Raw genomic sequence first — 26657 nt, forward strand, 5'->3', positions numbered from 1 at the left:
GTGATAATAGAATTGCGAATTTATCAAACAAATTTGGAAATCTGACATTTTCGTATATTAATGTCATAGGGCGTTGGCCAGTAGCCAGCAAACCAGCGACCGAAATAAGACAAATTGGTCACAGTTAACAATTTTACATTGTAAGAGCTTCATTTCTGCAATAAGCACTTCTGCAATAGGTTCTCAGGATTTGAAGAAAGTGTCCAATTATAATTGTTGAACTTTTATACGATTTTTATTCCTTCGTTCAGTCTTTTACATCCGCGCTATTGTCGGTGACACTCTAGCTCTTTACTATGATTTCCAATTATTCTTTTTAAATGTTAATATAATACGACTTCAAGTTTTTCCTTTATATTATATTTTTTGTTATAGGAAAGAAAATTTTAATTGTGTTATTTTAACTGTGTCACGTCAATTGAATCGCCTATGAAGCTGTATCATTTTTTATTTTTTATACTACAATGATGGCAAACAAGAATATGAATATCTGATGGCAAACAGTCCTCCTAGAACAAAAGAAATATTAACAATAGTATTAAATTGTGTAAGTTGAGTCTTGTCTACTACAAGACTCAACTTACACAATTTGATATTACGACGACGCAATAGGTATAAACATATTGTGGTCTTATAGACAGCTCAGTCTACATTATGAGGATGTTTGTTGAACGTGACAAGTATATGTTACAGGCGTTTAAACGTAAGTCTATTCATTCTATTACATCACCTTAAGATTTATCAAACTAAAAAGTGTTATCTGATAAATATAGTCACCATGAATCCAACCACGATATTATATTATTCAGATTGTGATTACATGAAAGTAAAGACAAACAATTAGAACAAGCAAGAAAGAATTCCACATTATACGCAAATATAATAAAAAAGTTTCATAATAAATAAGTATATTACTTACTAACGTAACAGGCGTTAATAAGCCATTTAAGTAATTATTAAACTTTTATGCTTCGTCCATCCATTTCCATTTCAGTTCCATATTTAGTATTACCAATATGAAATGAAATGTTAATAGAATTGTATAGTTTTAGGGATGCATAAGATAAGTTAAACTTACAAAACAAACTTAATTCGCACTTTCGAGTGAGCTTTCTTTTAATCACTATTCTGAACTCTCACCTGTCACAGGTTATACCTATGTACTGCAATAATAATAATATAAAGAATAAAGATAACTTTTTCATGTCTGTAATGTAAATATAAAAAACTAGCTCCACCCGCGGCTTCGCCCGCGTGGCCATAGAATATAAAGGTTATCGCTCGTTTAAAGATCCGTGTTCAGTTGTGGGACAGTATATATCCTAAACCTTCCTCTTGAGTAAAAAAAAACGCATCAAAATCCGCGTAGTTTCTGAAGATCAAAACATACATAGGTGTATTACATAGAAGATATTTTAACAGGAAATTGCAGCCGTTTAAATGGTATTGGCAGATCAGTTGGGATCAATGGTATTCTTGGTCTATGAGCTAGTTGCCCGGCTGCCGTGGCCCGTGCCGGTGGTAATGGTTGCTACAATTAAATTGCCCTTCAATTCCTTAGTAGGCAGCCTCTAATGAGTTTACATTTCTCAAAATCATGATTGGATCATGCTTTTGAGAAATTCCGATTTTTGACGACAAATCGTATTGTAGCAGCCCAGAAAGGCTAGTCTGGGTTTAGTAAAAAATCCTGTTGATAATGAACTGCGTTTTCGATATTAGTCACACTGTCGATAGATAATCAGGATAAAAGTCGTGATGATAAATTTATATTACTATTATTGTAAACTTACATATATCCATAAAAATAAGAATATTTATATAGAACCTACGTTGTAGACATACCAGAATTTACAAGTCCTTTACTTATATATATACAAAACATGCATGTACAATATTTATCGCCCTATTCGTAACACGCAATGCGTACCATCAATATCTCTATTTACATAATTATTATGTACGACTGATACAAAAATTTTAAAGGTAACTTCTTTATGTGTATTGGAAAATAAAATAAGAATTTATTTATAATGTATTTGTTTTATAATTGTGTACTGAACACTATATAACCTATGTAAAGTAACTTCGTGTGTAGTAAAGTATTTAGAGCGAAATTAAATAAATAGACCTGTTATGTACTTTTAACAACGAAATACTTTTAAAGAAGTTAGAAAATTATATAATTACTTCATTTACAGTTAGAAAGTTAGTTAGGTAATCACTTATTCTGTATCGCGACACTTGTTTGCACGGGTCTGCTTAGTGAGCGGAATATTATAGGGAATAAATAAAACTAAGTACAATAAACCTTAATTTCTATCTACAAAATATTCAAGTAGAATAGAAAAGCTTTTTATAGATTTTACTCAAGTATTTACATGGTATAAAGTGCCTATTTTATATTTCATAATTTTAATTATACACTTTTTGCAGATAACTGAAGCTATTCATTTGGGAGATTTGTAATATAATAAATATGGGAAGAAATTATGATATTGTAAGTACATATTGTAAAGGTATATATTTAGTGGGTCCAGGTAATTTTTGGTTCGTTGAGGGCGAAAATGTAGGTGACGACAGAAGATGGACTTACAGACTGTATACATTTATTTTGATTGCACTGTATCTTATGATGACAATATTGGAGATTCTTGCCGTACTCTTCGGTGATTTCCCAGAAAAAGAGGCCGGTGATGCATTTACGCTCGCTGTTACTCACGTTATTGTGATGATGAAAATATTTACAGTAATCTCGAATAAAGAGTTAATTAGAAATATAAATAAAAATATGATTGAACATTGTAAGAAATATGAAAAACCGCTTGTCATGGAAAGCATGTATAGGACGGTGAAGATAAATGTGACGGTATATGTACTTACTGTATTCGTATCGTTGGCTTGTTTTATTATTGAAGGGTTAAAGAAATCATTTCAAGGTTTGTAAATTGGTAATTACTATATAGTTAGCACCTGGGTGTTCACATTTCATCGCACTAAGTATATATATATACTCAAATAGATTTATCTCAGGCTATGCGTTTGCATATAATATATACTTATATAATACTTTGTGGGATATGGTGGTAGAAACAATAGTACAAACATTAGAAATAAACTATTAACTGTTGTATAGAAATACGTAATTTTTGAAGTAAGAAAAATTAAATGCAGTATTAATTCTTAAGTAAGATTTAAACTGCTAATTATAATATATTTTTTCACGAAAATTTCACTACCATAGAGAAGTACATGTAAAATTAAGAACAGTTTGCACCAATTGCTTGGTAGATGGCATTGTACAAAGTTATACCACGCTATTATTATTAAGACGGCTAAGTAATAGTGCGGTATATAAACCAGATATCTATATAAATATCATTTAAGGTCCAGATTCAGATCCGCTACCCCATCGGTAGCGGATCTGAATAGTAATAGCGGACCTTAATTTCATGCCTTTTTACTGGTACTTCGTCAACGCATACTTTGCATCTTCTATTATGTATCTAGCTTAGCTGATAAAGTGTCAAACCTAACTATTTAAATTAACTTTATAGAAATATTGTATGTTGCAGGTTCAAACTTCTCTACAGTTATTAGCTACTACCCATCTTATTACGATACTTCTGTAGCAGCTAATGTGTTTGGATTTTTCCTTACATTAGTACTAATAATGATGCTTTTTACGATGGTCATATCAGTGGACTCTTATACTGTGACTAATCTTATAATGTTAAAATATAAATTCATTACCTTGCGAGGCTACTTCGAGACATTATGGGATAAATTTAATAAAACGCGTAATAGCGGTAATTTACAGAAAGCAGCAGATAATTTAAGTAACGGATTTTTGGAAGGAATTGTAATGCATAATCAGCTTTTAATGTTAGTGTAATTTTTATATGTCTCTTAAGTATAAATATAACTTTACAAATTTAGTGTTTAGACAGAGTATATGTATATTAATCATGATTATATTTGGGCTATAAGTTACATTCAGTAATTTTCTATTTTTCCATTCTCTGCCCATAGGTGATATTGATATTTCAAAGTTATAAATTATATTATTTCTACTTACGCATCTGAATATTCACTGTTGATTTGTATATATATTTAATTGTAGGTATGTTTACGTATTAGTATGAATATGTACGATTATGTATTTATATTATATTTATAAATTATTTATTTTATATAAATATATTTATATATATTATGTATTATATATCATTATACATTCTTTTAATCTGAATCATAGTTTTTTTACCTTGTTATTTCAGATTATATGTATAATATAATGTATATATTATATTATATTATACATATAATATATATGTATATATTAATGCACTGCCCACATAAATCTGTTAGCCCTATGGTTGACTGGGAAAAAACGCTTTAAGGTGTTAAGTCCGCCATATGCACCATTATTTGTGTATTAATACATAAAGTTAAATGAATATACAGTATTTTAGATACTATGATTTAATAAAATCATAGTATCTAAAATCCGATTATTATTTTTATTTCATTTATTCGCCAGGTTAGTCAAAGATGTGCATGCAGCATTTGGAATGGTAATAGTTTCACAATTAATGCTAAGTACTGGTTCCGCTGTGTTTATTTTGCTACAGATTGCCGTGAGTTTTCCTTATTTAATTTAAATATAAAAAATAATAAAACCATTTTTATATACAATAACATTTTAACAGAAACATTTTGTTTCAGCTTTCTAAGCAGATCACAATAATTAACGTTATGAAACTGGTGTTGTTCTTTGAAGCTCTAATAATTTTAATGGGACTGTTTTTATGCAACGGTGAAATTACTTATCAGGTTAGTGAACAAATAAAACAGATAGAAGTGACCTCATATTTTATATTTATTAAGAAACTTGTAACCTATTTTGATTTTAGTATAGTTTAGTATCTCTGTTTATATTTAAAGACAAAATAAATATTTTAAATAATTAGTGGTGGCTGGAACTTCGTACACGTGTACATTGTATTCAAACGACAGCTATAAATGAATCTTATACGATGCCATGTGCCATTTAATTAATTAATTAATTATTAAAAACGAAGTAGGTATGAATTTAAAAAAGTAAAATTAATTATTGCCGCCTTTTAAGTAAAAATGGTCGGAGGACTACATAGTCCTACCTAGTTTCTATAAATATATATTTAAACAAACGTTTTATTATTTAACCACTTACCCAGAATCTGTTGTTAAACAGATTATTTGAAATGTTTGGCTTTTGTCCTCCAATCATTTACTACTACGTAAACTTTAAAACGTAAACTGTTCTATATTCAAATAGATACACAACATGACAGTTTACGCCTAGTCATGATTAATTAAATGTAGAGATAGATGAAATAATATTGCACTGCCTTACAAAAAAGCCATTGAAATCAATCAATCCCACCTTATAGCTCATTTGTTACTGCTATAATGAGATAACATCTTATTCCCTGAGACATATCTATGTTATACGTGTAATTAAGTATATTTAATAGCTGTTTGTATATTTTAAATATACTTACATGAGAAAAACTATTAATATCATAAAACTTAAATAAAAAGATTGTTAGATTTTAACCTCTTTGTTTTCGTTTGTAGTTTTCGTCAATGTATTGTGGTAAAGTGCACTTAAAATCTGTATTTTCTTCCGATTTAAGTCATGGGTTTAGTGGAATATATATATATATATATATATATATTCTTTATTACCAATATTTTAGGCATCGGAATTATCAAATGCAATATTCTACTGTGGCTGGCACCTGTGTCCGGTACTACCGCCACCACATCGTAACCTGCGCCGATTGGTATTGCGTGCGTGTACCCAAGCACAGCATCCTCCAGTTATGAAAGCATTTAAAATGATAGAGCTTACATATGGAACTTTCATACAGGTAAATATTTTTCTAAAGTACTTAGAACAGTAACGTAGATAGTCTATCTGTTCAAGCAGTTTTATAAGCGTTTTGGAGCTTGGTAGCTATCCCGCGCTTTAAACCAAAATACAGCCTGAAAATATAGGTATGACACTTTAATTGTCACGAATGACAATGTCTGAGGGGTATTACAGGCATCACATGATAATGTGATGTCAGTTGCGCTGTTTATATTATATATGAAGCTGCCCGTTGCTACTATAAAGCCGATGAGCAACGGCGTTGGCTTATTTCCTACTACAGTTACATAAATAAATAATAATAATATATTAAATTTATTTTATGTTACAGGTATTGCGAGGGACATATTCATTATTTGCTTTAATTTACACACAGAATAAATAAATTAATAATACAGTTTTAATGTTATTTAAACTAGCCGGTATCCGGTAATGTGTGAATCTAATTGATTCCTGTACCAGCGTAGCCTCAATTGGTCTAAAATGTTACTTATACATATATGAGTGTTAGTTAATAAAATAAAATTTATTTCAATTTACTATATAGGTACAATATTTGTGAACAGTTATTCACACTCTTTTTTTTATAAAAATTTCATTCTCTGGTGTTGGCTTATGGCCTGAGTAGGTTTATTCTCTTAATTCATTCATATGTGTATTTATGTTAATGAGTAGATAATAAATAGAAATAATGAATAATGTACAACGTACTAAATAAAGCTTTTAGATAAAATTGATGCATTTTAGATTAATGTGTTATTTTATGTGTAGACAAATAAAAAAAAAACCAGAAACAATTACAGATATTGCAACTCAATATTTGATTGGTGGATTCCGTGATGTCATAGTGCGTACATGGTCATTGGTACGTGATATGGCGGTTGTAAAATTAAAAAAATTAATATCTGCTTATATGAATGTTAATGGCTATTATATATAATATAGTACTACCAGGTATCCCCTACTAAAATGGAAGATACGAAAATAATTCATCAAAAAATATTTTTAAAAACATTTCGGACTCCGCGTGTGATGAACAAACAAACCTTAAACACCATAACTTATAATATGTTATAATTGAAAAATGAGAAAATCCTTTGGAGACCTGCCTGTCTCAAGGAGTGAGTGATTCCTACCAGTTAACAGCTCCTACTACTATTCCTGCTCTCTGCCCAAGTTCTGCGGCCAATGAATCGCTTGTGCAATCTATCGCGACTACGGCAGTGGTGATCCTCACCAGGTGGTATCTCATAATGCATTTCTCGTGGGTCGAAGTTACAGATTAACGTACATAACATAACTTCATAAAATCTAGGTAAATGAAATAAGAACTATGTTTGGTTGTTCCTAAGAAATAGGAATATATCAAGGTGTTATTAAACAAATAATGTTAGAAGAATATTACAGTTTTAGGGTTAATAATATGGATTTGTAATCGATTTTCTTTTTATAGAGAATTTTACCCACTTGAATAAGAGTAGAATGCCTTCTCTGTTCTTGCCCTATTAATTTAGCATATAGGCACATTATGTATCTAACTGTGATGAGATAAGAAATATTCTTATTATATAGTTGTAAATAAGTATGATAGAGTGCTATAAATTACATCAATATTTTATATAATTAAAATAATATTGCTAATAAGTATGCTAATAAGTGTTGCCCAAATCCAAATTCTACCGCAGTGATATTCTTATATGGCTTCGAGTATCCTATTATATCATAACAGTCAGGAATATACATATATTTAGAACCCGGTTTTTTATATTATAATAAATTACAGAACTCTACCTACAGAAAAGTGATGTAATTTTGTTCATTGAATTAAAATTAAAATTTTCAAAGTTTCAAGTGTCACCTCGTTCATGTTATTACCCTGACATAACGGACTTATTAGCTACTTTATGACATGATTGCTTTATATCTAATTTATAATTAAAAATTAACAATGAACTGCAAAATACAAAGTTTAAGTGGTACCTACGTTATTAGTTTACAAAGTACGTTATTTTTGAAATTCATATTAGAGTTATAACATGAGACGCGACTATTTAGAAATAGTTTTCATAGATCAGATTGTAAATGCTCGATCTGCTGATCGATTAATCTTTAGAGTAAAATTATATTCAACATTATCATTTGTAATTAACGTCACTAAGTAGTCATCATTCGGTTCAGTTCAGAGCAAAAGACTTCAGTGACTGAAATGAATTTCAAGTGCTTATGCTAATGAGACAACTAAGTTATTCCCTAAAATTGTTTTAGTTAATAAAGTCGGACCCTTACAGAGTATTAATTTCAATCGGGTTAGAAGCGAGTACAGCTTATACATCAGAATAACACACAGGCTATAATGTAATAAACTATTATGTAAATTGGTTGAAATACAATGATAAAAGTCAAGTAAGCGTTATGTAGACGAATTTGCGCGGGTCAGCTGGTCAGCTATATTGTTGATGATGATTGCAAAAAAAAGCACCAGATTATGACAAATTAATGTTATAATGAATAAAAGGATTCGAAGTTTATCATGATGAAAGTATAAGACTTTGAGATAAACTGTAAAAAGTCGTCTACGTAAGTACTTCAGTCTTACCTAATATATAATATATGTATATATATTATGTAGATTTTATTGTATCTTGTGTTTCAGTAGTACGGTGCAGATTAGGTAATGAAATTACAGGATAAGACACATAACATCTTAGTCCTCTGGAACAGCAGCGAATAAGTGGTATCACTGTTGTCCTTTATATATAAACGACGATTACTGCTTGCTAAGGTGGCTCTTCAGTTTTACTTGTTTACTGTTTCCATTATATAGTAAAAAACAGTAAATTTTGCCTATATTGTTGTATCTACACAAGAAAATTCAGTTAAATCGAGAACTTACTTGTTATTGGAGCCGTTTTCAATTGTGTATAAAAAAAAAGGAATTATAAACCATTACCTTTCTGAAGTCAGTTTAAAACCTGGCTATGGCGTCATTATATAAAAATAATTAATTATGTTTTAATTACTCTTAAAAAACCTGTGATGTTTTTTTACCTACACTATTAAATTTTCAATTCCAATGACATCTCATTCTGAGATGCAGATATTTTATTTTATCGATTGACCTAAAATATAAAAGGCGCGAATAAGCAAGAATAGAATCCGTTAATTCATTTTTAGCTGAAGACCGCAACTTGTCCATATTTTGACAAACGTCGATCGTTACTGTTAGAAATAGGAAGCGACATTGTTTGTCGTTTGTTATTTGGAACACTATTTGTTTTTATAAATGCCTATACATTTTTGAAATGCATATACCACATAAATGATTACGCCTATACCTTTACATTTAAATAAACTGAGAAAATCGCAAACTTTATACGGTAGATCAATGCAATATTATGAATAGATACTATTATAATTGATAAAATGTTAACGTAATAATATAGCTTAGAGACTATATTATAATATTGAAATTAATTAAGGTTTGAAGATATATTGCAGTATGAGCTACGATTAAAATTTTCATAAAATAACTATTATTACATATATGTAGTTAGGTATTTGGAAATAAGAGAAATCAGCAGTAGATTAAATATTAAAATATATTAAAAAAACAAAATTTACACGTTGACATAAAAAAAAATCCTGAGATATTAAAAGTGACATATTCTATAATAATGTACAAACAATTAATTCTACGATGGCCAGCATTATACTTCCAACACGGGGAGTGTTATGTGGGGATCTAACATCAAGTTGTTGGTAAATACCTCGTGTATGACACAGCCCAGAGCTTTAGTCCTAACATCAGCATTGCATCTGTAGGTATGTATAGAATCTGTATATTGAACCTTTCTATCATATCACTAATATAATGGTACCTCACATCAATATGTTTGCCCCCCTTGTGATGGACACAATTAACAGCCAGCTGCATAGCTAATTGATTGTCACAGTACATCACAATTTTACAGGACGACATTGACAAAAGTTCCTTAATTATCGCTTGTAGGAACACCGCTGCTCTACTAGCTAAGCTAATATACTCTGCCTCGGTGGACGAAACCGAAATGCAAGATTGTTTATAACTACCCAATGACATTGTGTTATCTCCATATTTGAACACGTATCCAGTGTAAGATTTACGATCAACATCTGAAGCCCAGTCTGCATCTGAGTAAAATAGTATTTACATTCGATTTCTTAAATACTAAAGCCTTGCGCTTAGTTCCTATAAGATATCTTAGAATGCGCTTAGCTTGCTTCCAATGAAATCTGTAAAATAACTATTAACCTGACTTAAATAAGACACAGCAAATGAAATATAATATTATACATGAATACATTAAACTACTTATCAATACTTGATACGGAAATTTGGATGTAGACTTATAGATCACAGTATTACAAGAACTCTTACTGGAACTAATATTAGTTATCATAGGAGATTTTAGACACTTGCAGTCACTCATACCAAAACGATCTAATAATTTATCAATCCGATGTTCCTAACTAAGTTTGATGGAAATTGTATCACGCTCTCTACCTTTATAGCTAACATGTTACGTATCGGACCTAAGTCTTTAATTTTAAAATGTTTCAATAGAGAAGATTTTAATGTCTCTGTCAAACAGTTGTCATTATAAAATACAAAAAGTTCATCCACATATCAAGCGATAAAAATAATAGACTTACAAATTCTTTTTACAAAAATACAGTCTTCTTGTTTACACTGTACATATTGCAAAGAAAGTAAAACTTCTTTTACCTTTTGTTGCAAGGACCGCGAGGCCTGCTTTAACCCATAAATAGACTTCCGTAGTCTATACACCTTGTTTTCATTCTCAGGCAATCTGAAATCTTCTAGACATATAGATTTCTTCATGGAAATCGCTGTTCAAAAAGGCTATTTCGAAGGCTAAGTGATGAATTTTTAGATTGAATTCCACCGATAGAGCCAACAATAGTCTAATAGAACTGTGACGAACGACGAGTGATAAAGTCTCGGTGTAATCTTCACCATATTTTTGAGTAAAGCCCTTAGCAACTAACCTAGCTTTGTAACGGGTGATGTTACCTTCAGAGTCAATGTAAAATCCATTTATTTTTGACTACATTGTTGTCAATTGGTTTTTCTGTAAGCTCCCAATCTCCGTGTAGAATGAAAGAGTCCGTGTAGATTTCTTCTTGCATGGCTTTTTCCCATAGCTCCTTATCTTCACAACTTAAAGCTTCATTGACAGTACGTGGCTCTATTGGATTCATCACATTACAAATTTCTATCATATTACAGTTAGGTTTTGGTATACGAGAACGTAAGTTATAACGATGACTAGTGGTCTCTGATGTAGAAGATTCACCAGTCATCTGTTCATGCTCCGCCTCAACAGTACAACTTGGTGATTCGGCAGTAACAGATTTTTGCCTCGCCTCTACAGGTTTTGTACATACATACATATTCTGACTCTGCTTCTAAGGGCGTAGTTGGCAGAATGTTCTCATCACCATGATATGTTATAAAAATAGGTTCAAACATTAGATTTGACTTATTTTTGGAGGCACTTCCTGGAAATAAAGATTCGTTGAAAACAACATCACGTGAAGCATATATATTATTGTTCTCAGGATTAAACAGACGATTTTTACATTGTTGTTACACGATTTTTATATTGTACCCTTTTACATTGTCATAGTAACCTACAAATATAAGTCCCTTACTTTTTGGATCTAACTTTTTACGTTTGCAGTCATCTATGTGTACAAATGCTTGGCAACCAAAGATACGCAGATTCTTCAAACTAACTTTCTCCCCAATCCATACTTCCTCTGGTAGTTTACCAGAAAGTCTAGAGCTTGGTGATATATTAATAAGAAATGCCGCAGTACTTACAGCTTCTGCCCACATTTTATTATCTAATTTAGCATTATACAGTAAACATCTGACTTTATCCAGTAAAGTAAGGTTCAATCGTTCAGCTGCACTATTTTGTTGAGGACTATATGATACTGATAGCTGATGGACGATTCCTTTGTTTTTGAGAAAATTTGTCGGTTCTATATTAAGATATTCGGTTCCATTATCTGACCTTAAAACCTTAACTTTACATTGATTCTCAGCTAATTTAATAAAATTCATGGTATACGTGCACACATCACTCTTATTCGCAATCGGGTAAACGAAAACTGTGAGTGAGTAGTGTCTAGGAACGTGGGTATACAACGCTTGCTTCCGAAGTAGTCGGCATTGGCCCACAGACGTCAGTATAGATGAGGTCTAGTCGTACCTTGGCTACCTGTTTATTGGGGGTAGTTACGAAAGGAGTACGACAATGTTTACAAAGTTAAATAAATTTAGTAAGACATATATCACAAACAACCTTCTTAGTTGTAACCTGAAAATCAATGTCATTAGCCACCTTCTTCAGTGATGTTAAACTATCAAAGTTTAAAAGTCCTAATCTTTGATGCCAAATTTCAACATGTCTTTAGAAGTTAATGAATTTGTCAGATTAGCTCTACCGACAGTGACCTTAAGTGTAAAAACTCTCCCAGTTTTCTTAAATGTTATCGTATTTTACCATTTTTCAATAAATTATATTGTTTATCATTAAATACAAAACTAAATCCCTTTTATACAAGTGCAGACACAGATATTAAATTTACAATAAGATCAGGTATAAACATTATATCTAATAATATTTAGTTTTAAAGTTTTTCCATTAATACTAACTGTAAAATGTACGTTTCTTTTCCCACTTATGATCAGCTTCTTGCCATTGGCAACACAAACCTTCGTCGTCGATTCTTGAATACTTTCGAATCATTCTCGATATCCTGACATATGGACCGTGGCTCCAGAATAAATAACCCAAGAGCTATCTTTTTTATATTTTTATATTTTTTATAGTACTAAGTGCAGTCAATACCAAATTAGAAGTCGATACGTTATCACGTGAAGAACAATCTTTCTTTACCTTGACCTTTTGAGTGACACTTCCAGCACCATAGCTTCTGGTTCGCATTTGACAAGGTATTAGGCTTGTTCGATGTATCTGACATTTTCTTTTTCTCGCCATAGGAACTATCGGAAATAAACTTGTTATACTTACGGTTTCGCGTATACAAACAGTTATCAGCGGTACTTGTTTGTCCTTTCCATCGATTGTCTTGAAGCAGTTTCGTTTTTACCATATCTGTAGATATTTCAATGCTTAAGAGCCATGATCATAGGCTCATATTCCCAAGGCAACCTTTGAAGTATTACAGCAGCAAGAAATTCATCATCTAATGGTTTCTTCATACTGCTAAGTTGATCAGCTAACGACAGAATCTCATTTACATACGGTTTCGAATTGTTCTAGTTTGATTGAACATAGTTCGAAGACATGACAATCTTCTATGTAAACTGGTGTCGTCATATGCCTTTTTCAAGGCCACCCGTACATCCTTAGCGTATTTCGCTTGTAATAATATGAGGACTTTTTCCTATTTGCGAGTATGTTCTCTACTTACGCCGTCTCCACTTTGAGAATCGTTGGTAGCATCAGGTTTTCCAGTAAGGTATTGCCATAAATTTTCGAATATGAGTATATTCTGTATTTGAAATGCCCAATCTCGATAATTAATGGTACCTTTTAATTTTTCCATTGTAATTGTCGAACTCGAAGACTCACCTATTTTCGAATATCACAAATATATATATTTTTAACAATATTGTTTCCTCATCATTTTTATTACTGTAGTTATTCGATTGTGAAACCTGAAATGAACAGCAGATCCGAAGTGGAAACTTGGAAATTTGACATTTTCATATATTAATGTCATAGGGTGCTGGTTCAAATTTTTCCTTCAAATATATTTATATATTTTGTTTTAGGAATGAAAATTTTAAATTTTAATTGGCTCAATTTAACTTACATTACTTACTTTACTTTCTTGCTTACTTACACGACTTTAACTGTGCCATGTCAATTGAATCCCCCATGAAGTTGTGTCATTTCCTATTTTTTGTACTACATGTGGTACTTGATGGTCATTATTTTTGTTTGCCACAAAAATAATGACCATCTGATGGCAAACAGTCCTCCTAGAACTAATAACAATAGAAATATTAACAATAATATTAAATTGTGTAAGTTGAGTCTTGTAGTAGGACGACGCAATAAGTATAAACATATCGTGGTCTTATAGACAGCTCAGTCTATATTATGAGGATGTTTGTTAAACGTGACAAGTATATGTTACGTTTAAACATAAGTCTATTTTACATTACCTTAAGATTAATAACCTAAAAAGTGTATTTTGATTAATATAATCACTATGAATCCAACCAAGATATTATATTATTCAGATTGTGATTACATGAAAGTGAAGACGCAGATCTTTTATAAGTCCCCACAAATTAATAGAGTAATAAGGAATTTTACGCATTGCTCATTATACGCAAAAATAATAAAAATGTTTCATAATAAATAAGTATATTACTTACAATACGTTAGTAACGTAACAGGCGTTATTAAGCCATTTAAGTAATTATTAAACTTTTATGCTTCGTCACCATTTTAGTATTACCACAGATAATATAATATTACATAGTATTACCAATATGAAATGAAATGTTAATGGAATTGTATAGTTTTAGGGATGCTTAAGATAAGTTGAACTTAGCAAACTTAATTGGCACTTTAGAGTGGGCTTCGATTTAATCTCTATTCTAAACTCTGACCAGTCACAGGTTATACCTATGTATATACCTACTGCAATAATAATATAAAGAATAAAGATGACTTTTTATATCTGTAACATAAATATAAAAAAAAAATATTGTATATTCATGCTCATATATATAACAACAATATATACTAGCATATTTCAAATTTCAACTTTTTCTATATCATGCCTGGAGCAATCTCTAACTAGACTAATAATACTACGAGTAGTATATTAAGTACTCGTAGATGTAGTTTGCCTTCTTTACCTACAATATTATTTTCCAGCGCGCAGCATATTTTGTATCGCGCCAGTTGTTTACACAGGTTTACTACTCACTACGAAAATCGCACTCTTCTTAATTTCTATATTCAAAAGTATACAGTTATAATAGAAAATCTACCTACAGACTTTACTCAAGTATTTACGTGGTATATCGTATCTATTTTATATTTTATAGTTACGGTGGATAGGCGGATTTTCTTGAAATTTTTCTGTATATTTCGTAAATCGACAATCTCTCTAAATACTCATTCGGGATAAAAGTCGAGATAAATTTATATTACTATTATTGTAAACTTACATATATCAATAAAAATAAGAATATTTATATAGAACCTACGTTGTAGACGTACCAGGATTTACAAGTCCTTGACTTATATATGTACAAATATATTCATGTACATATTTATCGCCCTATTCGTAACACGCAATGCGTACCATCCATATATTATTTACATATTATGTACTAGTGATACAAAAACCTTAACGGTAACTTTTTTATCATATGGTGTATTGGAAAATAAAATAAGAATTTATTTATAATGCTTTTTTTTATAATTGTGTACTGAACACTGTATAACCTATGGAACTTGTAAAGTAACTTCGTGTGTAGTAAAGTATTTAGAGCGAAATTAAATAAATAGACCCGTTATGTACTTTTAACAACGCAATACTTTTAAAGAATTTAGAAAATTATATAATTGCTTCATTTTTCGTTAGAACAATTGGTTAGGTAATCACTTATTCTGTATCGCGACACTTGTTTGCACGGGTCTGTTTTGTGAGCGGAATATTATAGGGTATAAATACAACTAAGTACGAAAAACCTTACTCTCCTTAATTTCTATTAATCTGAATACTTTTGAACACGAAAGTATTCAGGTAGAATAGAAAATTTACTTATAGACTTCACTCAAGTATTTACAAGGTATAAAGTTCCTATTTCATATTTTTAATATTTTAATTAATACACTCTTTGCAGATAACTGAAGTTTGGGAGATTTGTATATAATAAATATGGGAAGAAATTATGATATTATAAGTACATATTGTAAAGGTATATATTCAGTGGGTCCAGGTAATTTTTGGTTCGTTGAGGGCGAAAAATTAGGTGACGACAGGAGGTGGCCTTACAGACTATATACATTTATTTTGATAGCACTGTATCTTATGCTGACAATATTGGAGATTCTTGCCGTATTTTTCGGTGACTTCCCAGAAAAAGAAGGCGGTGATGCATTTACGCTCGCTGTTACTCATGTTATTGTGATGATGAAAATATTTACAGTAATCTCGAATAAAGAGATAATTAGAAATATAAATAAAAATATGATTGAACATTGTAAGAAATATGAAAAACCGCTTGTCATGGAAAATATGTATAGGACGGTGAAGATAAATGTGACGGTATATGTACTTATTGTATTCGTATCGTTGGCTTGCTTTATTATTGAAGCTATTAAGAAATCATTTGAAGGTTTGTAAATTGGTTATATACATATATAGTTAGCACCTGCATCGCACTAACTATAACATACTCAAACAGATTATCCCAGGCCTATAATATATCCTTTGTCCTGACTAATTTATTAACGCACTGTTTAAAGAATCAGGGTTAGATACATGAAATATGGAATTATCTGTTATATGGAAATACGTCAAATACAAAGTAAGAAGAATGAACTCTAATGTTCAAGCTTCTCGGAAAAAAACCAAGAACACGTATTTCGTCATTTTTGTATATCCTTTCGCCAACGGAATATAGGGGTAGAAACAATAGTACAAATCTGAAAGAAGATAAACTGATAATTTTATGTACCTATTATATATAATTATGGACTCGTTTAAATCTGAATCATAGTTTTTTTACATTGCTATTTTAAATTGTATCTATAAATTTTTTTAAATGCACTGCCCACTTAAATTTGTTTGCCCAATGGTTGACTGGGAGAAAATACCTTAAGATGTTAAGTCCGCCATATGCATCTATATTTGTGTATTTGTGCATTAAATAAAATAAAATATTGAAATATTAACTGTTGTATGAAAATAAGTAATATTTGAAGTAAGAAAAATTTAGTAAAAATATAGTAGATATTAATTCTTATTAGCAAAATATAAAACGTAAAATAGAATATATCAGAGTCATATATTTTTTTGTGTAAACTTCACTGCCATAGCAAAGCATGTGTTACAGTTTGCACCAAAGGATTTGTGGATGGCGTTGTATCAGGTTTCTAAACCGCGCTAAACTTAGACAGTTGAGTAATAGCACTAAATATCTGTATAGATATTATTTAAGGCTCAGATTCAGATCCGCTACCGATGGCCCAACAATCCTAACTTCATGCCTTTTTACTGGTACACCGTCAACGTATTCCGCATAAAAAAAGTACCTAGCAGTCTCTTACTATACTTTGTATATTATATCCTTTACCTACCTTAACTGACAAAGTGTCACACCTATATTTAATGAAACTTTACAGAAATATTTAATTTTGGTTACAGGTTCAAATTTCTCTACAGTTACTACCTACTACCCATCTTATTACGATACTTCTCTAACTGCTAATGTTTTTGGATTTTTTCTTACGTTAGTAGTAATAATGATGATGTTAACGATGGTCATATCAGTGGACTCTTATACTATGACTAATCTTATAATGTTAAAATATAAGTTTATTACATTGCGAGGCTATTTTGAGAAATTATGGGATAAATTTGATAAAACGAGTAATAGCGGGAATTTATATAAAGCAGCAGAGAATTTAACTAACGGATTTTTAGAAGGAATTATAATGCATAATCAGCTTTTAAAGTTAGTGTGTTTTTGATATATCTCCTAAGTATAATTAAAATTTTACAATTTTTGTGTGCAGACAGAGTATATATTAGTCATATAGTGTAATATAATATTTAAGCTATAAAGCCTGTTTAGTAATATTAATTTCTTTCATGCTCTATACATAGGTGATATTTCTAAATTCAAAGTTTGAAATTATTATTTCTACCTACACTGAATTAAACATTCACTGTTGATTTGTATATATATTTAATTGTATGTATTAATATGAATATGTATTAGTATGTAGTTATATTTATAAATATTGTGTATATGTGTTAATCATATTTTCTTACATTGTTCTTTCATAGTTCTTTTACATTGTTATTTTAAATTATATATATATATATTTTTTAATGCACTGCCCACATAAATCTGTGTTTCCCCAATGGTAGACTGCGAGAAAATACCTTAAGGAGTTAAGTTCGCCATATTTGTGTTTTAATAAATAAATAAATATGAACTATTAAATCATAGTACTTAAAATCCGATTATTATTTTTATTTAATTTATTCGCCAGGCTAGTCCAAGATGTACATGCAGCATTTGGAATGGTATTAGCTTCACAACTAATGCTAAGTACTGGTTCCGCTGTGTTTATTTTGCTACAGATTGCCGTGAGTTTTTCTTATTTAATTTAATTATAAAAATATAATAAAACCATTATTATATAAAAAAAAGTACAATAAAAACATTTTGTTTCAGCTTTCTAAGCAGATCACAATAATTAATGTTACGAAACTTGCATTGTTTTTTGCAGCTGTAATCATTTTATTGGGGCTATTTTTATGCAACGCCGGTGAAATTACTTATCAGGTTTGTGAGCCAATAAAACATATATGAGTGACCTCATGACATGACATATGATAAAACTGTAGAGGTCGAACTTCTGTACATAGAAATATGCCATAGTGTATATATGGCATACCGAAAAGTAGTAGAGTCGTTTCACAGAACCCTCAGAGATATCCGCAAAATGTCCAAACTATGGGCGGCGTAACGGATCCTGTTTCGTGGGGATTTTAAACAAACATTGATAGTAGTACCACGGCGAACGGTGAAAGGCCAACGAAATAAAATCATGCTTAAAAGACCTCAGTCCTTTGCCGACACATCACACAGATGCACTTAACAGAACAGTGAACATGAGAGCGCGGACAGCAGGAAACATAAATGCACATGAATTTTTTTATTTATTGACAAAAATTGGCGAAGGAACGTACTCGGAAGAAGAAGGGCAAATCGTTTTATCTGAAATGTTATAAATAAGTGTGCTATGTACCTGAGGACATTCAGATATACATACAAATTCTTATTACTACAATATTATAAATGCGAAAATAACTCGCCTGACTGTCGCGATTTCACGCCAAAACTACTGAACTAATTTAAATTAAATTTGGTCTCTGAGAAAGGACATACAGACTACTTTTTAGGTCGAAAAAGGATTGTTAGGGGTTGAAAGCAGATATAAAAAGTTGTATGAAAGGACGGTCGGTTTTTTAGTAGAACGATGAAACTTGTTTCGGCTATAGTCTAATTAAAACTATTTTATGTTATTTGATCAAGGTCACAATTTACAGGTACAGCTAGTATTTTATATTGCTTTTGATACTCGTAACCTATTTTATTGTATTTAAAAGAAAATAGACTCTTTGTATAATTAGTGGTGGCTGCAACTTCATACACGTGTACATTCTGGTCAAACGACAGCTATAAATGAATCTTACACGATGCCATCTGTTAATTAATTAACTGATAAAATTTTTGTGTCAAATTAAAAAAAGTAAAATTAAATATTGCCGTCCTTAAAGCAGAAAGAAGGACGTAAGCTAAAAATTTCAAAGAATCAGTTTGGATAAATACATGTTATACTATACATATTATACAAATTCTATACATTTAATAAAAATGTATTATCTGTACATTTAATATAAATGAGAAAACCTTGATGGAGTTTTATCTATAATTTATGGATTACTTATTATTAGGAAACTTAAATAAAAATATTGTTAGATTCTTGCGTGTTTGTCGTTAGTTTGTAGTTTTCGCTAATATATTGTGGTAAGGTGCACTTAAAATCCAGTGTTTGTTTTTTTGCAGTTTAAGTCGGGGGCTCAGTTAGTAAATATGTATATAAATTTTATTACCTGTCTTTTAGGCATCGCAATTATCAAATGCAATATTCTACTGCGGCTGGCACCTGTGTCCAATCCTACCACCACCACATCGTAACCTGCGCCAATTGGTATTGCATGCTTGTACTCAGGCTCAATGCCCTCCAGTTATGAAAGCATTTAAAATGATAGAGCTTACGTACGCAACTTTCATACAGGTAAACATTTTTTTACATACTGTGAACAGTAACGTAGCTGCCCCCTCTTTAAACCAAAATACAGCCTGAAAATATAGGCATGGCATATATCAGAAATGGCAGTGTATGAGGGATATACTGATAACATGCATCACATGATGACGTGATGTCAGTTGGCTCTGTTAATATGCATATATATGTAGATGCCCATTGCGACTTTATAGCAAATGAGCAGACGGCGTTTGCTGTTTGCTACTACAGTTACATAAATAAATAAAAATAAAATATAAATTCATTTTATATTACAGGTACTGCGAGGATCATATTCATTATTTGCTTTGATTTACACACGAAATAAATAAATAAATAACACATTTTTAATGTTGTTGAAACTGGAATCAAATTCAGGATTCTAATTGACTCAATACCTACGCAATCACACACTCTATACCTGGTCTAGAATGTTACTTATATATCAGTGTTCGTTAATGCACTAAGATTTATTATATAAGTAAAATATTTGAGAAAAGTTATTTACATTCTTTTTTTTTTTATTTATAAAATTTCATTCTCTAGTGCTGTCTCAATCTCGTGGGGTTCAGCCAGCGTTTGCAATGTAAGCGCAAAAAAGTGTTTATTTACGACATCCCTCTCCTCTTTATCTATTAATAAAAAACTGCTTCAAAATCCGTTGCGTAGTTTTAAAGATTTAAGCATACATATGGACAGACAGCGACAGCGACTAGTTTTATACTATGTAGTGACGTACTATAATTGGAAAAAAAGAGAAAAGAAGACCTGCCTGCCTCGGAGGTTGGTCGAATGAGTACTGCTAGACCAGCTGACAACTCCTACTCTCCTACTATCCTGCTCTCTGTTCTTCAGCCAATGAGTAACTTGTGCAATCTATAGCGATCACGGCGGTGGTGACTCTCGCCAGGTGGCCTCTCCTACTGTGTTTCTCGTGGGTAGAAGACTACAAATTAAAGTACATAACATAACCTCATGAAATCTCTAATTAGATAAAGTAAATTAAATAAGAACCATATTTGGTTGTTCCTAAGAAATAGTAATACAATATTACTGGTACAAAAAGATTTACAATTTATCGTTATTAAGGTATTATTAAACAAATAATGTTAGAAGAATTCTACTATTTTCGGCTTAATAATAAAGATGTGTAAACGATTTTCTTTTTAATCAGGTCACAACAGTCATGAATATATATTACTTTTTTAGTTTTCTTAACACTTGAGTACGTACAAATATTTCATCAATCGAACCAGTTTTTTTTTCAATTATATAAACTACAGAACTCTACTCTAAAAGAAAGCGGTGTAAACTTAGTTCATTGAATTAAAATATTACACCTTGAAAACAAGTTTCAATTGACACCTCGTTCATGTTATTACCCTGACATAATGGACTTATTAGCTACTTTACGACATGATTACTTTATATCTAATTAAAAAAAATAATAATAGCATAGTTAGAAATAAACGATGATACGTTTCAAGTTACGCTATTATATACATGTAATACTTAGTATGTATTTAACGTTCGTAGTTTTTTATCATCTGCTTTTTACATAATAACCGCTAGGTATAATGCTTTGAGCAATTAGACCTAGCGGTTGCACACAATGCTTACAGCAGTTTTCTATATCATGAGACGTGTACATTACTGTACTAATATAATATAACGTCTATATGGGGTTTTAGTTCGAGTTTTCCTCTCTTTTACTTCTTTGAAATGTTTTGTTATCCTAGTTAATAGTATATTAAATAATGTTAAGTAGGCATAATGGAGTCAATAGGCCGTGAAGAAATGTAATAATAAGTAATTTTTAAGACTTTTGTATCACGTACTTGTACATAATACTATACGTAAATAGACATATTAATGGTGCGCATTACGTGTTACGGATAGGGCAAATAATAGGTATAGATAGTATTATAATATCAAATCACGAACATAATATTGGATGGGATAGTAGTAGTGGCATTATCAATTGCTAAAGTCATGGTGAACGGAGAAGCCATGTTCAGTGTTATCTTTGGTTTACTAGTGGCAACGGTGGCAAAATCTCGTCGGTGATTCAAAATTTAAATATAAAATTAATGAACTAGGTAAAAAGACTTATGAGCTATAATTACCCACAGCTTGATCTACGTAACATGATTATAACTATACATCCAATTAAATGGAATTAAATCTTCATTACCTACTACCACAATTGACAATCCTATGTAATATTACAGGTGCTTATATAAATTTATAAATAAATAATAACTTTTCTTATATTTTGTTTCTGTTTAATGAAAAATGTTTTAAACGTTACTTGGATGTCTTCTGCATAGTGTCTATAATGCATTAGTTGCTACAATTTCCTGTAAATCTTCCATTAAACCTGTATTAATTAATAATGCAAAGTGGATATAATAGTAAGTATTTTAAGCAATATCTACTAGTGTTTAGCGTTCGAAATTGATTCAATAAAAACAAAAATTTTCAGCAACAATTGAATAAAAAAAAAATCTAATAAATTAGAGCCATCTTGATCACGTCAGCTTTACATAAAACAGTACATAAAGGCCCAGACAAAACTGGGGCTATTAATATATGTTGTAGTAATAAGAAAAAAGACTTTGTAAAACGGAGAAAACATATTAATAATAGAGAACTAACACATTGACAACAGAAAGAATGAATTGAACTATCAAAAACAAGAATGTAATATAAAAGAACTATAAATTTAAATACAAATTTAGAATATAAAACATTTCTTCATTAGCCAGTTACAACACTCCCCCTTAATGAGAAATGGTCAAAAAGCTATAAAAAAAAGGAATTACAAAAATAAATATTTTGCCAATCCTATACCTACCATGCGTTTCTTAAAACACATCAGGAGGTATATCACTGCTTTTGAAATATTCTAAAAATGAAATTTTATTTACTACTACTACACATCTTGTCTATAAAGTAAAATTTTATTACATATAACAAAAAAAATATATTATATATAACATCACCAAAAAAAATTCAAAATTATCAAAAGAAATAACATCAGAAAATATATAATATTTGCCTATACAAAATATAGCATCTTAAAAAAAACAGTACTATATTTTTCTGATGTATAATATATAATTTTCTTTTATTCTTTTAATATATGTATCTATGTGGTCTAAGGGGGAGTGTTGTAACTGGCTTATCAGATATGTATTTTATATTCTAAATTTTTTATTTGAATTTATAGTTTTTTTATATTACATTCTTGTTTTTGATACTTCAATTCATTTCTTTCTGTTGTCAATTATTAATATATTTTCTCCGTTTACCTAGTCTTCTTTCTTATTACTACAACACGTTATCAGCACGAATTTCAACAAGCACAATACATTATAGGAAATCCGAACAAGAAAAAGATTTTAATCTGTGATTTTTTTGTATTAATAAGGAATTTTATTTCTGTCAAAAATGTCACATGAAGGAAGCGGAGAAAAAGTAAGTCGAATTCCTCATCAATTCCGTCGTTCTGTCTCTGTTCTGTCTATTAGTAGCACAGATAAGATCTAGAAGAGAAGGGTATCCTTGGTGGATGTTTAAAATACCTAATTACTAAGATCTATGGTCACCAATATGTGTTTACCGTGCGGATTGTTCAAGGCATGGAATAATAGGAAGACGCCTGCAAAGATATGCCTCACGGTAGTCGGTGAAGCAGTAGTCCACGTAAAATGGACATCGTTGACCATTACATGATGCCTTTGAAGATGGATGAAGAGGAATATGACGTATTTACATTGGCATTAGAGCGAAGATTCATTTTAAAAAATGTAGAGGAATATATTATTAGGCTTTATGTGGACTTTACAAAACTTAGCTGATATTGACAAAATTATTAAAGATTCCGTTAGCTGTCATATATTCCTACGAAGTCTCAATACCAGCACAACCATATGTTACACCATCAGGTACACCCACAATTAATACCCACAGGGATGTGGATAATACCAGCACAATCATATATTGCGCCATCAGGAACAACCACAATTAGTTCCCAAAAAATCCTCAAGCACTAGTCACAATTCTTCATCTTCTTACCGTCAAAGGTCGGGACGACAGTCATCTCCAGGATACCATCAATTAATTCCCTTTTAATAATAAAATACCTTATCCATAAGACAGATTCCAAAAAGTGTGATTTCGTAGGATATGACAGCAACGTATTAATCTTATTAATAATTAATTATAAAACATTGTCAATATCAGCTAAGTTTGGTAAAGTCCACATAAAGCCATTTATATATATATATATATATATATATATATATATATATATATTCCTCTATTTTCATAATCTAATAGACTTAATCTATATAATCTTCGATCTAATTACAATCTATGTACCTCCCATTCCCCTTCATTCATCTTCAAATGCATTATATAATGATCAACGATGTCCATGCTTCGGCCGTTGTCTGGGCATATTCTACGTGGACCATCGCTCCACAATCTACTGCTAGGTATATCTTTGTCTAGTTACCTTAATCATTCTATGCCATAACTGATGTGGCCGTCTGATCGCTTTTAGCGTAACCGCATATTGACCATAGATCCTAGTAATTCGGTATTTTAAACTCCCATGAATAATAACCTTCTCTACTAGTAAGCAGAAGGTCGGAATAGATGATGAATTCGACTTACTATGTAAATTTTTCTCCGTTTTCTTCGTGTGACATTTTTGACAGAAAATATTTTTTCTTATTCACAAAAAAAATATTCACAATAAACCGTCTTCTTCCACGAATTTAATTAAAAACCTATAATGTGTTAAGCTCGTGCTGATAACGTGTTGTAGTAATAAGAAAAAGACTTTGTAAAACGGAGAAAATATATTAATAATAGAGAAGTAACATATTGACAACAGAAAGAATGAATTGAACTATCAAAAACAAGAATGTAATATAAAAGAACTATAAATTTAAATACAAATTTAGAATATAAAACATTTCTTCATTAGCCAGTTACAACAAATTATATTTTTTTTTTCTCTGTTTTGAAAAAAATGCGTTCTCACGCAGTGGTAATGCAGTAAGCGTGAGTGGGACGACATTTTTGTGAAGTGCATCATGTGTGCTATTAAAAACAGATTAGAGTTAAAGTTCAGTAATCACCGGCCACCCGATACCTTGCTCGGACATCAAGTAAGAGAACCCGCAAGCTGCAGAAGACCAGCAGACAAAAATTAAGGTTAGTGCACTCCGGCCGACTATTATCTTTACCTTCCTTTCGTTTCGTAACCCGTCTCCACATATAACCTAACCGCAAGGTCCTTCGTTTTATTGATACTTGATTGACAAGTACAGTTCCTAAATTATTGATAGTTGAATATCTTAAAGCAGTTTATACTCGCACCCTGCCACCTCGATAAGAGATAATATAAGAAAATCATATAACTTGTGTAGGTGAATTCTATTCTGTTTCGTTTAGGTAAGTGTTCGCGAACTTGTGAGGGGTAAGATTAAAGTTTTGCCTCAGTGATATATTAGGTGCCGCGTGTCGCATATTCGGGTCCGTTTTGGTATTACTCACACTTCCCCAGCCCAAATAAATTTTCTGCGGAGACGGAAATATAAGAAAATGCGGAAAGGACCCGAAGAAATAACTTAGCGCTCAACAGAACGACTTATACGGGTCACATTCTTTAATCGTCCATACTCAGAATATTTACTCACCCATTTTTGAAAGGAACCCCGGGCCGTGATAAAGGTTAGGGTTTCATTATTTTTATGTTACCATTAGGTAATGTAGTATACCAAGCATAATTTATTGCATAAGTACACCAATACGCAAAATGAAAGAATAATACTTCGTAAGGATGATCTGATCAACTGATTTAAAATGTATTGTTTACTTCGTATAGTTTTTACTTGCTCACTTGTTTGGGAATTTATCCCAATTTATGATAATTATCACCATCTTATCTCAAAGGCCTATTTGGATAAGTTAACCATAGTACTTCTACGCTTTACTATACAATACAGTATTGTAAACAATTTATTTTAATAAATTACAATGAGCATATAAAGTACAATCGAATTAGGATCTTTCTTTATTTTTAAGTCACGTTAAAAATAATCTATTTCGTTCAACCACGTACAAAACTGAGTTTCAAAAACAGTTTTCCATATATTTTTTAGGCTTTATTTTACGTAATTTGTACCACGTTATTTTTAGGCGTACACAAAAACGATTTAGTGATGAGAGGGACTTCGAGCGCGTGTGCAGAATAATTGGGTCAGCCTAGTAAAAAGCTAGCCCAAATGAAATTGCGAATCAGGGAGAGAACAGTCTTTTATCGAAACAAATAACTTTAATGATAATTAAAGTGTTGTGTAGGGGGGGTTGTTGTGTGCCAACTACATATGTGAATGATCTTATAGAATAAGTACCTAACTCAATATATAAGAACTCATATATACTATACAATATATACTATAGAGCTGTTACTTTAGCGCATATTATATATACTAATACAAAATATATAGTTTGATTAGTCATAAGTTTATGTAGGTGTCGATCTA

The 26657-nt window shown here is 30.9% G+C and overlaps 2 protein-coding genes across 2 annotated transcripts; both read left to right on the forward strand.

The window, feature by feature from the left end:
* The first annotated feature begins 2479 nt into the window (after positions 1–2479).
* Positions 2480–6305, forward strand: LOC131843278 (uncharacterized). The gene is made up of 6 exons (XM_059191912.1): positions 2480–2939; positions 3576–3885; positions 4544–4640; positions 4729–4836; positions 5745–5918; positions 6252–6305. Exons 1-6 carry the CDS (start codon positions 2480–2482, stop codon positions 6303–6305), a joined length of 1203 nt encoding a protein of 400 aa, XP_059047895.1.
* Positions 6306–15925: 9620 nt separating this feature from the next.
* On the forward strand, positions 15926–20426 carry LOC131843282 (uncharacterized). The gene is made up of 6 exons (XM_059191917.1): positions 15926–16385; positions 17417–17726; positions 18271–18367; positions 18456–18566; positions 19912–20085; positions 20373–20426. Exons 1-6 carry the CDS (start codon positions 15926–15928, stop codon positions 20424–20426), a joined length of 1206 nt encoding a protein of 401 aa, XP_059047900.1.
* The last annotated feature ends 6231 nt before the right edge of the window (positions 20427–26657 follow it).

The sequence above is a fragment of the Achroia grisella genome, unplaced genomic scaffold (genome assembly GCF_030625045.1).
Source record: "Achroia grisella isolate CSIRO2021 unplaced genomic scaffold, CSIRO_AGI_Agris_v1 utg2946, whole genome shotgun sequence".
Taxonomy (NCBI): Eukaryota; Metazoa; Arthropoda; class Insecta; order Lepidoptera; family Pyralidae; genus Achroia; species Achroia grisella.

Bases quoted from the DNA above. Each gene is read 5' to 3' on its own strand.
- LOC131843278 (XM_059191912.1), top strand. From the start codon at position 2,480: ATGGGAAGAAATTATGATATTGTAAGTACATATTGTAAAGGTATATAT. The intron at 2,940-3,575 runs GTTTGTAAATTG...TGTATGTTGCAG, and splicing joins GTTAAAGAAATCATTTCAAG to GTTCAAACTTCTCTACAGTT. The intron at 4,837-5,744 runs GTTAGTGAACAA...CCAATATTTTAG, and splicing joins ACGGTGAAATTACTTATCAG to GCATCGGAATTATCAAATGC.
- LOC131843282 (XM_059191917.1), top strand. From the start codon at position 15,926: ATGGGAAGAAATTATGATATTATAAGTACATATTGTAAAGGTATATAT. The intron at 16,386-17,416 runs GTTTGTAAATTG...TTTTGGTTACAG, and splicing joins TATTAAGAAATCATTTGAAG to GTTCAAATTTCTCTACAGTT. The intron at 18,567-19,911 runs GTTTGTGAGCCA...CCTGTCTTTTAG, and splicing joins CCGGTGAAATTACTTATCAG to GCATCGCAATTATCAAATGC.